Source organism: Antechinus flavipes, chromosome 2 (genome assembly GCF_016432865.1).
Source record: "Antechinus flavipes isolate AdamAnt ecotype Samford, QLD, Australia chromosome 2, AdamAnt_v2, whole genome shotgun sequence".
NCBI lineage: Eukaryota > Metazoa > Chordata > Mammalia > Dasyuromorphia > Dasyuridae > Antechinus > Antechinus flavipes.
This window is the reverse complement of record NC_067399.1, coordinates 650,452,034-650,470,310: the sequence shown is the minus strand read 5'-3', so window position 1 is coordinate 650,470,310 and position 18,277 is coordinate 650,452,034. Positions and strand designations below refer to the sequence as shown.

Below are 18,277 nucleotides of genomic sequence, written 5' to 3'. Positions count from 1 at the left end.
TGGAAACTGAGTGGATGCCCATAAGTGGGAGAATGACTGAATAAGTTGTGGTATATGAATGTAATGGAATATTATTGTTCTGTAAGAAATGATAAGTAAGCTGATTTCAGAAAGACTTATATGAACTAATGCTGAGAGAAGTGAGAAGATTCAAGAGAACATTATACATAGTAAAACAAGATTATGTGGTGATCAGTGTGAGAGACTTGGCTCTTCTCAACAATGTGATGATGATTCAAGGCAATTTCAATAAACTTGGGATGGAAAATAGCATTCACATCCAGAGAGAGAACTAGGGAGACTGAATATAGATTGAAGCATAGCATTTGTACCTTTTTTGTTTTATTTTGTTTTGTTTTTTTCTTTCTCATGGTTTTTTCTCTTTTAATCTTTTTTTTTTTTGCACAACATGCAAGTATAGAAATATGCTTGAAAGAATTGTTATGTATTTAACCTATCTCAGATTACCTGATGTCTTGGGAAGAGGGGAGATAAGAAAGGGAAGGATGAAAATTTGGAACACAAAATCTTACAAAAATGTTGAAATGGTGAATGTTGAAAACTATCTTTACATATATTTGAAAAAATAAAATATTATTAAAAATTTTAAAAAGAAAAAAAGCCAGCATCGCTGTTACGATATACAATGTTCTCTTAATTCTGCTCGTTTTGCTCTTTATTATTTCATGCAAGTCTTTCCATGTTTTTTCTAAAATATTGAGTTCGTCATTTTTTACAACACAGTAGTATTCCACCACCATCATATATTACAACTTATTCAGCCATTCTCCAAGTGATGGACATCTCTGCAATTTCCAGTTCTCTGCTACCACAAAGAGAGCTGCTATTAACATTTTAGATACAGGTTCCTTTCCCCCTAATTAGCTTCAGAAATAGACCAAATGGTGGTGTTGCTGGGCCAAAGGGTACAGATAGTTAATAACTGAGTATAATTCCAGATTGTTCTCCAAAATGGTTGGATCAGCTCAAAATTCCACCAACAATGAATCAATGTTCCAATTTTTCCACATCCCTTCCAACATTTGTCACTCTTCCCTTCTATCATTTTAATCAATCTGGTGATATTCTTTTTTTAAATACTCAATAATATTTTATTTTACCCATTTGCGTGTAAAAACATTCTTTTAAAAAGAATTTTGAGTTCCAAATTCTCCCCCTCCTTTAGATGATAAGCAATTTGATTTAGATTATATCTGTGCTGATATTCTCAAAGCCTAAATCTACCCAGAGCACCCTCTGTCTCAGAAGCTTCTGTGTGCCTTCTTATCTCCAAGGCTAAACCCAAACACTTTGACATTTAAGGTCCTTCAGCATCTGGCTTTGGGTTATTTTTTCATCCCCCCTGTTCACATATCCTAGTCAAACTAGCTCTCATTGCCATCTCCATAGGAGACATTCCAGCCCCTCCCCAGAACCTTTGCCAGAGCGGCTAGGATTCAAATTCAGGTCCTCTCCCTGCAGATGCACTGTGTCTCTCTGCAGGTCCCATCCGATCCCAGACCCAGATCCCCTCTCTGGGAAGTGACAGCTCCAGAGGTGGCTCAAGGAGCCACTGTAAAGTTAACATCCTCTTCCTGTCTCCTAGGGAGAAGGGGCTAGAGCCCCCAGTTCCTGTTGACAGCTCATTTTAAAGGGCCCATCCAGGGACAGAGGCAGCCCTGAATAAACTGTGACCCAAGTCCAGGGCTGCTTTCTTCCTCCCTCTCGCTAAGTCCCAGCCCCCCAGACTGCCTCTCGGAGCCCCTTCACAGGAACTCCCCAGGCATTGTTAGGTGGCCTCTGACATTTCCAGGCGGCTGGGCCAGGGACAGCCTCTTCCGCCCTTTGTTGCAAGAATTCAGGGGTTTTATTTTTTTTTCTTCTGAGAACGTTTAACTTGAAAATCCTGCTAAGCGGGAGTCTGAAGGCAGGTGCTTCACAGCAAGGAACAAGACATGATGGGACCACTCCTCTTGTGCCTCTGGGGGCTCCTTGGGAGGGGAGCAGGGGCAGCCTGGGCTGCAGATCCCAGGCACCTTGGGGGTTCCCCACAGGGGGACTATAGCACTAACCCCTATCCATCCAGGAGCCCCATGCCTGGGGAGCAGGAGGCTGGGGTCCCCTCTCCCTTGCCTCTGATTCCCCCCCAGCAGGCTGAAGATGGACCTAAGTATCCCCGGAGAAGGTAAGGTGGCTATTTCCTCTCCTTTACTTTGCCGCAGCCCCACTTGGGCCAACTGGACTGTAGGATTCAGGGGGAAGAGGACTATGATCATTGGAATCACAGGCTAGAAATCGGGTTGGGTCCCATCCAAAATGGAGATTCTACGAATCAGGAAAATTACTTTGGTTTAGAATCTCTATTTGTCATTGTGTGGCTACGGGAAGATCACTTTATCTCCAAGACTCAGTTTCTTCATCCATGAGATAGGGATGCCTTTTAAGGATAAAGTTATTTATCACATAAAAAGTTTTACAGAGCAACAAATCTATTAGATCGGAGGATCATAGATTTTAAGCTCAAGGATATCTAGTCCAATCTCTTCATTTCACAAGTGAGGAAACTGAGGCTCACAGAAATGCTCAATGCGTGGCAGTCAGGATCTGGATCCAGGTCCAAAGCTTTTCCTGTTCTACTTTGCTCCTCTGTTTTCTGGGAACTTGGGGCACCCCACCCTCACCCTGCTCCCGCTGAAGTTGGGAGCTGTCCATAGAAGCAGAGAAGTTGCCCACTGGCTAGATAGGGTAGATTCAGGCAGTCAACAAACATTGTATTAATTACCTACGAAGAAGCAGGCAGTGTGCTTTTAAAGGCCAGGATTGCAAAGAGAGGCAAAAGACCATCCTCTATGGGAAAGGATCAGGGCCTCTGAGACCCTCCCAACTCCAAATCCAGATGCTTGTGAGTAGGGGGTGAGGCGCAGGGAAGACAACATCCTCCCAAGGGAGGGGAGCCAAGAGAACTCCAGAGGTCCCAGGCTCCCCACCTGTCCTGAGCACTGTTTGGGGCTAGAGCGGGCAAGGATGGAAACCTTCTATTAATAATCAAAGAGGGATGGCGGTTGTGACCCAGGTCAGTTCCTAACAGCTTGAGAGTTTTTCCTTGAAGGAAATCAATTCTGAAAAACCAACTCAAGCCAAGAAAGTGGGGGAGGGAGCAGGGGAAAAGATTTGGCCTGAATGTGAAACAGAAGCCTTTAGCTGTAGCTTTGCAAGACAAGGCAACATCCCATCTTGTTTCAACCACCCAGTTCAATTCGGCCACCATTTATTAAACACAAAGGCCTAGGCTTGGAATTAAGAATAAAAGGGTTTAAAAAAGAAAGAAAGAAAGAAATCCACAGTCCCTGCCCTCAAGGAGCTTGCCATCCAAGAGGGGAGATGAGTCTTACTCATATAACTAAGATATAAGACAGAATGTGACAAGGACAAAGGAAGAATCCACAAAATGTTCCACAGGAAATTTGAAAAGGAAGGATGGGGGAAGTTTCATGGAGGAGCTCCTAGGATGGACTTTTAAGGCAGGAAAGGCTCTTGATAGTTAGGGATGGAGTATTCCAGCTAATTGAATGCACCGAGGCAGGAAGAAGTCAGAACACATTCCGAAAGATAGATTATCTGGAGCAGAGGCTATGAAGGAGATTCTCAGGGGATCTGGCTAGAAAGTTAGCCTTGAGGCCGATTATGGAAGGTTTGAAAGGACAGGCTGTATATTATCCTCTGAGATATGGGCAGTCCCTCAAGGGAATAGCATTGTCAAAATTGGGTGGATAAGGAATGGGTAGGAAGAAATAAATGTTTATTAAGTATTCATTAAGTGCTTTTGTTTTCTCATTTAATCTCTAAAACAATCCTGAAGGGTAGATGCTATTAATAGTCCCATTTTACAGTTGAAAAAACTGAGGCAGACCCAGGACAGTACTGGTAGTAAGTTTATAAGGTTGGAGTAAAACTGAGATCTTCCTGATTCTAAGCTAGTGCTCTATTCATTTGGGCAGCAAGACTGCCTAAAACATTATTCTGTTGGATCCTAAGGACAACAACTAGGGGACAGAAGGAAGATGGCAGGGATAGATGGAAGGGACGACTGCGGAGGTAGCATCTCTAGAACAGATCTGCTTTGCAACTAGGGACTGGAAAAGACTTAAGCTAAATTTCCTCAGTCCTGAACCAAAAGTGAATCGGTGGCCAGAGACCAGAAATTGAGAGCTGTCATAGACTGAGGAGGAAGGGAGTAAGTGTCTGCCCTCAAGGGCCCTGGGCTCCCCCTGGAAATACAGTCATTGTTCATCACAGATATTTTTCCCCAGAGAAGTCCTGATTTCAAGAACATAAAATACATTTTATAAAAATCTTTGGTTTCAAGTTTGGAAACTGTAACAGAATCACAGAATTTCAGAGGTAAAAGGAACTTTAGCAGTCTCCCTACAAATTCCCAACAAGGGGTCCTCCAGTAAAATTACCCATGAATATAACTTGTAAATAAAAAGCTATTAAAAATAAAAAAAACAAGGGGTCCTCTGGTCTTGGCTCGCAGACCTCCAGTGAAAAGGGGCTGTTCCACTATAGGGCAGCTCTTATCATTAAGAAGCTTTTTCTGCTGACATGTCTTGGACTAAAATGTAAATCATCACATTTCCCCCTAACTAAATTTCATCTTAGAAGAGGAGAAACAAGGTAATCCAGAGCCCAGAAGATATGGATTCCTCTAATATAACTGGCTGTGTGATCTGGGACAAATTGTTGGGCTTTTTAATCACCCTGGAAAACTTTCCAAGTGACAGAGAAAAAGCATGAAAGACATTTCCGCATCTGAGAGGTTCTCATATGTAAAATTTCAGCCCAATGCTTTCACTTTTCCAGAATATTTTGGATTGTGACATCCAATGCATTCACGATCCCTCCAAACGTTGTGTCTGTCATCTATGGATTTAATGAGCAAGCTGATTTTGCCTTTAGTCAAGTGACTGCTGAAACTATTAAATGCAGAGGGCCCAGCACAGATCCCTTTGGCACTCTACTAGAGACTTCCTTCTGAGTTGACACTTTAAATTAATGACCATTCTTTAAATCTAACACATTGAACCACTTCTGAATCTACATAATTGTATTATCATGTAAGTAACATCTTTCCCTCTTTTCCACAAGAATGAAATCTTAGAAAACTCTATCCTCATCCTTCCTCTGAACTCCCGCTTAATAACTTCATCTACAAAAGGAATGATTCTAGTATAACTTTTGTTGACGGATCCATGCTCATCCCCTTGCTTTTGTAGGTGGCAGAGTACACAGATCATCGGATTTTGAATCGGGAAAATCTGAGTACAAATTCTGCCTCAGATACTTATTAATTGTGTGACAATAGGCAAATCACTTTATTCCTTTCAATCTCATTTTCCTTACCTTTTCAATTGCACTTACCTCCCAGGATTATTGTGGAGATCAAATAAGATACTCTACATAAAGTGCTTCAAAAACTTCAAAGTGCTTCAAAGTATATTATAAATGGCAGTGAATATTATTATATCTTTGCTAACTTCAGACTCACCAGTGTCTAGCTTGCTGAACCCATTCTCTTCCCTTTTTTAGTTTTTAAAATAAGGTAGGACATATTTACCTTTCTCCAGCCCTTTAGAATCTTTCCTGTTTTCCTTGTAAAGGTCACTGGCATTGGCTCATCAATCAATCCTACCTGCTCTTTCAGAAGTTCATACAGGTCTAGTGACTTGGGAGCTAGGGCCCTAACCATCTCCTTCCTTCTCCTGGACCTCGGCTTCCAATTAGCCATTCCTTGTTAAGCACCTTCCAATATAAAACCTATTCTCCTCACCTGACAAAAGAGACTCATATAAGAACTAAGCAGTGCGATGATAAAACTAATCCCACCAGCAAAGGATCCACGATAGGAGAGAAACCTGACTGAAACTTAATTGACATGACAGTGGTACAGAAGGCCGGACCTGTTTGATGAAGTAAGAGAATGACTGGAAAAGAGAGAACCAGAATGACAGGGTGAGATGCCCTTGGAAGAGCAGGCAGAAAGGATTTCCATGCTGGAAAGGGAGTGGGAAGACAGAAACAGTCTTTGGGTGATGGAGGGTTCCTTCTTGGGAGTGAGAAGAATAATTATAGTTAGTATTATATATATATTAGTATGGATATATTATTATTATTATATCCACACTAATAAATATAATGTGTATATTAGTATTAGTATGTAGTATTAGTATTATAATTATAATAGTATTATATATAGTATTATTAATTATAATAATTATAGTTAGTATTATAGCTATAATACTTTAAATTTACAAAGCACTTTACAAATGTTACCTCATTGTTGTTACTCAAAAAATAAAATTAAAAAAAAGCAAAGTAGGTGCTATATTCCCATTTTGCAGAGAAGGAAACTGAGGCTGAGATTCAATAACTTGCCCAGGATCACACAGTTTTCAAATGGCTATAGCAGGACTTGAACTTGGCTTTTCCAGGCCCCTAATACCGCACTCAATCTATCGTACCACCTAGCTAAGAGCAGTGTGAGGGTGAAGACTTTGCCTGTTACCAATCTGGCACTAGTTATTCAAAAAATTGGCCACTTTGCTGAGCCTGTCCAGGAATTGTCCTTGGACACGTCATTAAGTTAACTGGAATTTCCTCTCTCCCATTCCCTTTGGGTGGAGGGAGAGGAAGCATCCAATTACCTAAGGGAGAGGAAGCATCCAATTACCTAAGTGATTGCATGAAACTTGGGCAAAAGCAATGAGCTACAAGCTATTGGGAGATTCCCACTGAATGACATTGAGCTTGGGGTTATAGAACAGGTGAGTAGATTTTGCTTAATCTGGAGAACCCCTGGGCACATCCAAAATCAGCCTGGGAGCATCCTATCAGTCTTCTCTTGGAGAATTGGCCCTTCTGGCCTCAGGGAACATCTTTCTCTTATGATAGAAAGAACAAGGAATGTGGAATCATGATTACCCGTGCTCCCACTTAGAACTTGGAGAGGTCATTAACTGAGAGTTTCTTCAGCTTGAAAATGAGGGAGTGGGATTGGTTGGTCTCAAATTTCCAAATCTGCTGTAATCCTATAAGATCATGGACCAAGTTAGATAGAATCCCTTAAAGGTATTAGTTACTGCCTCTACCCTCCCACCAAACATATACACACAGTCTGGGACTAGGTGATGTTATTTTGTACAATCTTTCATGACCTTCCCCTGATGTAGTATTTCTGTCTCTGTAGCAAGTATGTTCTGGCTCTACAATGCCAGAGACAGGTCAGCCACATTTGCTGCCTTGAGACTTTAGGATACCCTGAAGAACTCTGGGGTATTTACTCTCTCGTGCCACAGGATCAAGCTGGGTCCCTTTTACACACTTTTTTAATTCCATTTAATCCTTTAATATCAAGAAGCTTTTTCAAAAGAACATTCACTTAAAAGACTTAACAAAAACAAAAGAATAAATATCCCCCTCACGATATCTCTGGAATATACTCTCTCCTCTCCCAGCTCAGTCTTGAATATAGCTCAGTTTCTACATTTCATTAGGGCCACTGAGTTCACTCCAAATTCAGCATCAATATCAGATGCATCTTGGGCTTAACTACTTCAGGGCTTTCTCCTCCAAGCTAAGCAGCCTGTAAAAGCAGGGTGATAATGTCAGGATGCTGCTTTTCCTTTATCTAAAATGGAAAAAATAGGTGATGGGGCAGGAAGGAACCCAGACCTATATTCACAAGGTCATAAAGTAGGGAAGGCCCAAAACAGGAAAGATTTGTCTCCTCCTAGATTCCATAAGTGAAACAATTAAGCAATCTTACAGGATGCTAAAGACTATGAGGCTGACTCAGGTCTTCTGGGTGCCTCTGTAGCCAGGACAAAAGTGTCCCCTTCTCCGTGTGGTTAGCCAACCTGAACCAATTACAGAATATTTATGGATGCTCCAAAGCCTCTCCACTAGATAGCCCCACCGCTCTCCTTGAAACAGGTGCATTGGTCTTTTACTCAAGGAAAAACAGTCTCAGCCAAACATTCAAAGCTTTCACCAGTTCTGATTCCAGATCTATTTCCATGCCCCTTGTAAATCCTTCAGCACCTCCATGAATCAATGGTTCCATGAATTCCTTGAGATGGATACCCAATCCCTTGACACAGGTTACAATCCTACTCCCTCAACTATGGTCTTGAAGACTATATTCTTGGTCTATTCTTGAATTATTCTCGAAGAATAATATCCCACAGTTACCGATGACTCAGGAAGTAGGTCCACGAGTTCCTCAGGTTCTACTGAAAATCTTTCAGGAACCTCATGCCCTTTTTATAAAAGATTTTGTTTGGAGAGACTTTTTTGCCTTTCCTTTCTTGTAGAGCAGATATTTGGAAGAGCGAATGATGGACAAAAGTATGCAACCTATTTATATGTGATTTTTTGAATACTATTTTAAATTGGATGGGAAACTAGAATCATGGAATTACCAGGCCACTATCTCACCCTTTCTCTCTGTTTCAATACCTATTATTTTTCATTTCAAATATGTGATTGTATTAGTTCTTTCCACAAGAATGAATTCTCCTAATTTAAATAAAATATTAAAAAATCACTCTGTAAAGTGAGACAGCTTCAGTATCATCAGCATGATAAAGATGGAAAGAAACAAACATTTTGAAAACACCTACTATGTGCTAGGTGCTATGCTAAATACTTTATAAATATCATCTCATTGGATTCCACCACAACTCTGGGAGGTAGGTGATACTATGATTTCCATTTTGCAGTTAAAGAAACTGAGGCAGACAGGTCTAACAGCTGGTAAGTGACTGAGATAAAATTTGAACTTGGCTCCAAAGTGGCACAGTGGATAGAGTGCTGGGCCTGGAGTAAGGAAAACCTGAATTCAAATCCAGCTTCAGATGCTTATTACTGTGGGACTCTGAGCAAGGCGCTTATTTCTGTTTGAAGTAGTTTCCTTATCCATAAAATGAGCTGGAGAAGAAAATGGCTAATCACTGCAGCGTCTGTGCTAAGAAAATCCAAATGGGGTCACAAAGTGTAATACGCGACTGAAATGAGTGAACAACGATTTCCTGGCTCTATATAATATAGTATTATATTATAATGTGATATATAATATCATAATTAAAATTTTACTTATATGTATTTTATATTTGTTATATTATAATATATAATAATATAATGTGTATATTATATTATTATATATTATACAATTGTGTAATAATAACTAGCATTTATATGATTATTAGATTTGTAAATGTTACATTATTCAATGCTCACCATAACCTCAGGAAGCAGATGATATTATTATCCTCTTTTTACAAATGAGGAAACTGAGTTCCATTTACCCAGGTCTACTTACACTCAGCTAATAAGTGTCTTAAACCCGACTCCCTATGTCCAAGTTCAATACTCTATCCACTGCACTAGGAGGTTAATAATCATATATGGATAATTCTAAGGATATCCACTCTGAGCATCTGGAATACGTGGCAGGCCGAGGCGAGATGGAGGGAAAGGAGGCTGTTGGGGTCCTCCTCGCTCAGCCGTGGGACAAATAGCAGGAGAAAGGGAAAGGAACCTGGGGATGCCATGGGGCGAGGGCAGATGTGGCCAATCCCAGAGTCCTGGCAGCTGAATAGATTCCTCTGATTCATTGTTTCAAAGCAGAGAGACTGGGAGTTCCCAGTCAAGGCCAGGGAGAGTCAAAATATGTGAATTCTGAGAGTGCTAAGATCAAAATCATAGATTTCCCTGAACCCTTTTCAATTGGATTTGCCCAGGATTCTGACCAATCCACTTTAATAAGACCCAAAGTTTGCTCCTTCACAGCCTGTTTTCCCAGTCCAGGCAGTCCCAAGGTAAGCCTGTGCCCCCCAACTTTAGGCCATATAAACTTGGCCTATGGGGGCTCACAGAGCATCAGCTGCACTGTTATTAATGAATGTCCAGCTCTGAGTTACCTGATCCTGGTTCTGGAAAAGCCCGATGGGGCTGGAGTTAAAATGAAGCGGCAGCTTCGGGGCTCCACCAACCAATTACCCGCCTTAAGAAATTCATTTAATGTCTCTGGGACTCAGTTTCCTTCTCACTGAAATTAAGGGATTGAACTAGATGACCCGTCCAGTTCTCTATCTATCATCCTGTGACTCACTCTGGTTGGCGTGAGAAAGGAAGGAAGCCTCCTCATTTCCTTCTGCTTTGATTGCTTCCTCAGCTTCCCTTAAAAGGTAAAAGGTAGGACCCAGAGAGAGAACTATGGGAACCGAGTGGGGATCACAACATAGGATTTTCACTTCTTTTTTTCTTTGCTTACTTTTTTTCTTTCTCATTTTTTTTCCTTTTTGATCTGATTTTTCTTGTGCAGTATGGTAAATGCAGAAATATGTATAGAGGAATTGCACATGTCTAATATATATTGGATTACTTGCCATTGAGGGAGGGGAAAAGGAGGAAGGGAGGGAGAAAAATTTGGAACACAAGTTTTTGCAAGGGTGAATGCAGAAAACTATGCAGATGTTTTATTGAAGCTTTTTATTTTCAAAACATATGCATGAAACATATATTGTATCTAGGATATACTGCAACATATCTAAGATATATAGGACTGCTTGCCATCTTGGGGAGGGGGTGGAAGGAGGGAGGGGAAAAGTCGGAACAGAACCGAGTGCAAGGGATAATGTTGTAAAAAAATTATCCTGGCATGGGTTCTGTCAATATAAAGTTATTATAAAATAAAATAAAATATTTATTAAAAAAAATATGCATGGGGACAGCTAGGTGGAGCAGTGGATAGAGCACCAGCCCTGAAGTCAGGAGGACCTGCGTTCAAATCTAACCTCAGACACTTAACATATCCTAGCTATATGACTTTGGACAAATCACTTAACCCCAATTGCCTCAGAAAAAAAAAAAAAAAAAAACAACAACAACATATGCATGGATAATTTTTCAACACTGACCCTTGCAAATTTTGTGTTCCAATTTTGCTTCACTTCCTCCCCTTAAGGCAAGTAATCCAATATATGTTAAACATGGTAAAAATATATGTTAAATCTAATATATGCATCCATATTTATATAATTATCTTGCCTATGCATATGTTTTGAAAATAAAAAGCTTTTTTTAAAAAATGCCAAAAAAAAGGTAAAAGGGAGGGATGTCATTCCTCCGGTCTAGGGCCGTGACTGACCAGAAGGGAAGAAAACATGTGACCCCAGAGTAGTTCTGCCCACTGCCCTCCTAGGTCCACACAGGGCAGATGCCTTCTGCAGTAAGGTGGCTGAATTAGCTGGTCCCTTTAATCATGCATGTAACATTCCTCAGATACCCACCATGTGCCAAATACTGTGGAGCTGCAAAAACAGCAAAGAGCCAGAGCCTGCAATCCGGGAGCTTATATTCCATGGGGATGATGGGAAGTGGGAAGTGAAATAAGTTTCAAAGGGTGTTGTTGCCCTTAAAGGGCTAAAAAAATTTAGCTATCACTAAAGCACCTATATTTTTCAAATGAGAAAACCAAAAGTGAGAGAAGGAAGTGGCTCACCAGCAAATTAAAGACAAAGGTGGCACTCAACTAGTTCCCCTGTTCCTGAACCCTTCTTCCTTGCCCTGAGGTATTTATTTGGAGCTCATTGACCCAGTAGGATTATTGATCACCCAACTAAAAGGGATTTCAGAAGCTCTCTCGTCCAACCATAACCCAACAAGGATCTTCTCCCGGTACCCAGGGGATGGAGAATTGAGCCCCGAAATCAGCAAGTTAAAATCTGATTGTAGATACTTACTAGCTGGGTGATTTTAGGCAAATCATTAAACTCTCAGTCTGCCTCAGTTTCCTCATTTATAAAATGGAAAATCAGCCTCTACTTCCCAGGGTTGCCGTAAGGATAAAATGAGATCTTTGTAAAGTGTTTTGTGTATCTTAGAGCATTAGATAGATGTTATTGTTGTAACAGAACCAATGTGTTATCCAGCCTGAGCCGGGAGACTTCTAGCAAAGGGTCCACTCCAAATCTTGAGGTCTCTCTAATTGTCACTAAGTTCTCCCTCAATCAAGCTCAGTTTGCTCTTCTTTATTGTCCCTAGTTCTGAACTCTGGAATGGAGCAGAGGAAGGTTAATCCATTTTCTACTTGATGGGCTTTCAAATATATGAAGAATGGTCGTGTCCCCTAAGTCTATTTCAAGCTCTGCCAGACTTTTTCCATCGGGAACTCAAGGTCCTTCATCGTCCTGTTTGGTCTCCTCTGGACACTTAGCAGCTTGTTCATTTTTTGCCTAAAAAAGTGGTACCCAGAATGGAGATAAGTACTCCCAATGCAGTCAGACCCTAGCTGAGCAAACAGGGCTCCCCAGTTGGACACATTGCCCCTCAAGTCTGCTCTTTCTTCTCTGGCTACTTTCCCGTGACTGATGCTAGAGTTGTAATATTCTGTGGCAAAATAAATAAACAAAGCTCCTACCCAGCCCTAGAGAAAAAAACTGGGGAGCAATGAAGGGAAGTTTAAAAAAAAGGGCATATTTGGGCTCAACATGGGGGAAATCTGCACAGGATCACAGGGTTTTTTGGTTTGTGAGGCAATTGGGGCTAAGTGACTTGCTCAGGGTCACACAGCCAGGAAATGTTAAGTGTCTGAGGCTAGATTTGAACTCAGGTCCTCCTGACTTCAGGGCTGGGGCTCTACCCACTGCACCACCTAGCAGCCCCCTAATTTCTGGTGGATTGCAGGGTTTGAATTGGACAGGACCTTCAAGGTCATCCACTCCAGAAACTTGGAAAGGGCCAGGCCTTTGTCCAAGGTCACTCTGTAGTAAGTAATTTTGTCATTATTGTTGAGGACTTCCCTCGCTCCTAGTCCCCCAGATTTGGACACAAAGTGCCATCTTTGACTTTTCCCTCTTCACACCCCATAATCAATCTCAGTTTCCTTAGGAACATGTCTTGAATGCACCCCTTCTTTCCTGTGATGCAGCCACCCCTCCTTCACCCTCCCAGGCCCTCATTACTTCATGCATGCAGGATTGCAGTAGCTGCTGGGAAGGATGGGAGGGGGAAAGAGAAATGGGGGGGGGGCTGCCTGCCTCGGATCCCACCCCTCCTCCAACCCCTCCTCCATTCAGCTATGAAATGAAGCTCTGACCAGATGACTCGCCCTACTGGATTGACTTTCTGTCACCTCCAGGATAAAATATAATAAATAAATATTTTAACAAAAAATAAAATATAATAAAACAAAATCTTTGTCATTCAAAGCCCTTTACAACCTGAGTTCCCGCCCTGATCTTCTGCCCTCCTCCTCTCACACACATCGTGCACACACATATACACGTGTCCCCACACAGGTACACACAGAAATATGCACACACACCCTCTGCAACCCAGGGACAATACCAGAATCTCCTGTGTCCGGCTTGGGCATTTCCTCTGGCCGTCCCTCTGGCATGGGGCGACCTCTTCCTCATGTCTGCCTCTGTTTCTTGGGCTCCCACCAAGTCCCAGATAAAATCTCATCTCCCAGGAAGAGCCTTTCCCAATCCCCCTTAATGTTAAGGCTTTGTCTCTACTGATCCTCCCCCAATTATTCTGTAGAAATCTTACTCATCTGTGGTAGTTTGTACCTTATTCCCCATCTCCATTAAATTCTAAGTTTCTCAAGACCAGGGACCTGTTTTATTTCCAGAGCACGTAGTAGGTGCTTCATAAATGCTTGTTGAGTGATTAAATCGAGAGCTTCTACCCACTGCCCCACACTGCCTGACACACAGATCTGTCCAAAAGCCGATGGGCTGGCTTTGGGGGGAGTGACCCCCCTTCTCTGGTGGTCTTCAAGCAGCACTTGCTGGTCACCGGCCTGGACGTTGGACTGCCCCTGAGGGCTTCTGGGCTCCAGCTCTCATTCTCTCTGATTCTTTAATGCTTTGCTGTGTACAAGGAACTTTCTTTTATTTTGTATTATACATTTTGAAGTCAAGGTCATCCCCCTAGTCCCCCAGGGAAGAAGCGGGAGCACTTAAGGATGAGTCAGCAATCTCTACCCAGGGAGGGGGGTAGAGCGAGGAGCCAGACCCAGAAAAGTGTCCACTGTTTATTGGCCTCCCAGTGTGGTGCTATCTCAGCTCTGCCAATGAGCTGGGAGCCACGGAGTCCTGGAAACAGAACTCCACTGGGGACGTGGGCTTGAGCAAGATGGAGCAGCTCAGGCACGTGGAGGGCGAGCTGGGTTCAGACCTCCGGGTCTCCAAGGCCGGCAGGTTCCAGCAAGGATGCCCCAAGACTGCGGAGGTGACCAGGAAAGTCTGGACTGGTCACTAGTGTGGATCGTAGGACTTGGGGCCCAACCCTTTTGTATCAGAAAGGAGAAACTGAGTCACAGAGAGAGGGGAAGTGAGGGCTCAACAGTCCCTGGGCTAGTGAGCAACAGAGATGGAGCTGGATACAATGGAAAGAGACCTGAACTCAGTTTATTTTCCTGGTTTTACTCACTCTACTCATCAGCCTCCATCTGGGAGCCTGCTCCCCTCACTGGCGAGTCCTTAGCCTGGATCACTGCAGCCAAGCTCCCTTCATTCCTAGCTGTGTCACTCTCAGGGCTCCAGATCCCAGGCGGGGACCCCACTCTCCCCCCAACCACCTTCCCTGCCTTTGTCCTCCTGCAGGAGAACGTCTGCTTGTGTGGGTGTCCCTAAGGCTTAGCAAAGTGCCTGACAGTAAGACCTTAATCAATGCCCTATTACCCATTTGTCTACCCAGCTACCCTATCCATCTATCTCCCTATCATTCATCTATTTTTCTGTCGTCTGCCTACCATTTACCAATAATTTATTTACCCAGCTAGCTTCTCATCTATCATCTATGCATCTATTATCTATTGATCATCAACTTATTCAGCTAATGTCTATCTATCCATCATCCATCTATCAGTTATCTGTCATCTATCTATCCATTATTCCATCTATGTTTCCATTCATCCTTCTGTCTTTTACCTATCACAGGATTTAGATCTGAAAAGGACCCTGAGATTATCTGGAGAACCCCTTTTACAGATGAGGAAACTGAGACTAAGAGAAGGGAAGTGTCACAGGAGGTAAATTTCCTTTAGGAAAATTAACAAGGACAGGTCAAAGGAAAAAGAGCCAGAACCTACAGCCCCCCAGAAGGATGTAGTAGATAACTGCCACTATTAATACAGGAAGCCAAAGCTCATGCTTGGCTCAAGCTCAAAGAGGCTTCCATGATTAATTCCTTGCAAGCAGGAAGCTAAAAGGAAAGACATGGCCAGAAATAGTGAAAAGGGCTTTGAAAAGGGGCTATCCATTGTCCCCCTAGTCAGCTCTCCCCTGAGCTCCAAGCCCTCTTTGCTAACTGTCCCACCTCTCTACCCGATGTTCCACAGGAATTCCAAATAAAACATGTCCGTGAACATTATCTTCCCTCTTAAACCTGAGCTTCCTCTTTACTTGCTGAAGGGTCTCCCCACCCTTCCAGTCGCCCAAGTGACTCTGAGTATCTCCAGAGAGCTTAGCTTCCTGCCCCTCTGGCCAGAGACAGGACAGCGGACTAAGGAGGTACCTTGGAGGCCAACAGACCCAAGCCAAAGGAACAGGGGTTTAGGATGTGTCCACACCATGCTGGGAATCATGCAAGGGGATGAGATATCAGTCAGGAAAAAGGAAAAGTCATTCCTGCCCTAAGATCACAGGTCCCGGCCAAGAAGGGATCTGATTTTACAGATGGAGAAATCGAGGGTAAGAGAGATTATGTGACTTGCCCCAGTAATAAGTGACAAGACTTATTAATAATAATAATAATCACTAGCACTACTATATTGCTTTACAAATATTATTATATCTTTTTATCCTCATAAGAAACCTTGGAGGTAGTTGCTATTGTTTTCTCCAGAGTGATACAATGAGAGAGAGACACAGAGATAGAGACAGAGATCAAGACAGAGACAGACAGACAGAGACACAGAGACAGAAAGAGACAAAGACAGAGATAAACAGAGACCAAAACAGAGACAGCCAGACAGAGACATGGAGACAGAAAGACACAGAGACAAAGACAGAGATAAACAGAGACTAAGACAGAGACAGAGACAGAGACACAGAGACAGAGACACAAAGACAAAAACAGAGATAAACAGAGACCAAGACAGAGATAGACAGACAGAGACACAGAGACAGAAAGAGACAGAGACACAGAGACAGAAAGAGACAGAGACAAAGACAGAGATAAACAGAGACCAAGACAGAGATAGACAGACAGAGACACAGAGACAGAAAGAGACAGAGACACAAAGACAAAAACAGAGATAAACAGAGACCAAGACAGAGACAGACAGACAGAGATATGGAGACAGAAAGAGACAGACACAAGATCAAGACAGAGACAGACAAACAGGCAGAGACTCAGAGAGATAAAGAAGGACAGAGATAGAAAAACAGAGACACAAAGAGAGAATAGAGAGGAGAGTGTTTATTAAGCACTTACTATACTCCAGGCAATCTGCTAAGTGCTAGACATACAAGTACAAGCACTAGCAGGCAGGTTTCATAAATAAGACAGTCTATGCCCTCAAGTAATTTATACTCTAATAGGATAAGATAATTCAAAAAGGGGGGGCTAGAAATCCAGATGTGATACATAGTGAACAGTCAATGGGAAAATAAGGTGGAACCTGGGCCTTAATAAAATAAGGAAAAGCTCATCTATCTGAGATGGGATCCTGGGTTAAGTCTGAGCTTCTGGTGGAATAGAGATAGGTCTCTGACAGGGCAGTCCCTTGAGAGACGTCCCTTCCTTCCCCTTCCCTCAGCTCTACCCACATTTCTCAATATACTTGTGTCGGGACAAATGTCCAACTTCAGATTCAGGAAATCCCTGTGGGATATGGGGGCCTTAAAGAGAAAGTTACAAAAAATGGTTTGTTTCTTTTTTTGTCAGTGGCGTGGAGGGTGGAAAGGAAAGAAAATCAATATCTATTTTTTAAAATGGAGGGGGCTTCCCCATGTGGAACGGCCTTTCAGAGGAATTAAGGCTTTGCTAGTGTTCTTTAACGGTCTCACTGTTACAAGCTGTCTTTCACAAAGTGGGAATGATGGGGTTTGTGATAGAAAACAAAACATCCCAAGGAGATCAAAAGCAGAAGATGCTGAAAACCTCTCTATTCGGCCAGCTGGAAAGACTTTAGTGATGGTCTCATTGCCATTCAAAGGAGGCTCTCCAGGAGAAATCAATCCCGGAGAGTGCCCATAAGGATGGCTAGGAATCCATCAGGCCTTTCTTGGCCTTTCCCTCCCTCCCCTGGGAGCTCCTTCAAACGAGATCCTGAAGGTTCTTTGGGGGAGGGCCCTGGAAACCCCATTTCCCAACAATAAAGGCAAGATGTCTTCCCAAAGTCACACGGAGTCCACACTGGGAAGTCTCCCACCGCCAGGAAGCGCCCTCCAGGGTCAGATTAGGGGACAGGCCGGGAACCCCTAAGTCAGGGGTCCTCAAACTACAGTCCACGGGCCAGATGCGACAGCTGAGGACGATTATCCCCCTCACCCAGGGCTATGAAGTTTCTTTATTTAAAGGCCCACAGAACAAAGTTTTTGTTTTTACTGTAGTCCGGCCCTCCCACAGTCTGAGGGACAGCAAACTGGCCCCCATTTAAAAAGTTTGAGAAACCCTGCTGAGCATCCCTAGTCTCCCCAAGTCAGCAGCCAGCACATTCGCCTCCAGCCCGTGTCCCAGCTCTGATCATTGGTGAACAAGCCCTTCCACCTGCTGTGGGCTAGGAGGTAGGAAGATAAAACCATGGAAAAGGTGCCTTGACTCTATGGAGGGGAGAGAACATGGGTACACACAGACATATAGTGCATGTGTAATGTGTCTATCCACAGCTTCCTGACCTGGGGGAGAGGTGCGTGCATCCGTGTGTGTACATACGTGTGTATATGTGATGTATATTGTGGTTGTATTGCATGCATATGCACATACATATACATGCACATATATCTCCAAGTTGTGGACACGTGTATTGTGGGCATACATGTATCTATGTGTGGATGCACACGCATGTGCATATATTGTGTGTTCACAATAATGTGTGTTGTGCATTTATGTATGTGTGTAGTTTATGTGTATGTGTGCACCTGAATATGGGCAGTGCATATATGTGCATTACATATGTGCATGTGTAGATGGGTATGTGTATATACATGATGTGTTGTGTGTATGTAAGAATGTATATATGCGGGCAGGTGTTTATGTG

The 18,277-nt window shown here is 42.8% G+C and overlaps 1 protein-coding gene across 1 annotated transcript in view; it reads left to right on the top strand.

The window, feature by feature from the left end:
• Positions 1 to 1,919: 1,919 nt before the first annotated feature.
• MMRN2 (multimerin 2) overlaps positions 1,920 to 18,277 on the top strand; it is a 58,582-nt gene continuing 42,224 nt past the window's right edge. Inside the window, exon 1 of the mRNA XM_051982381.1 lies at positions 1,920 to 2,185. Within this exon, the coding sequence (XP_051838341.1) occupies positions 1,956 to 2,185 (230 nt within the window). The 5' untranslated portion in view covers positions 1,920 to 1,955. The remainder of the gene's footprint in view (positions 2,186 to 18,277) is intronic.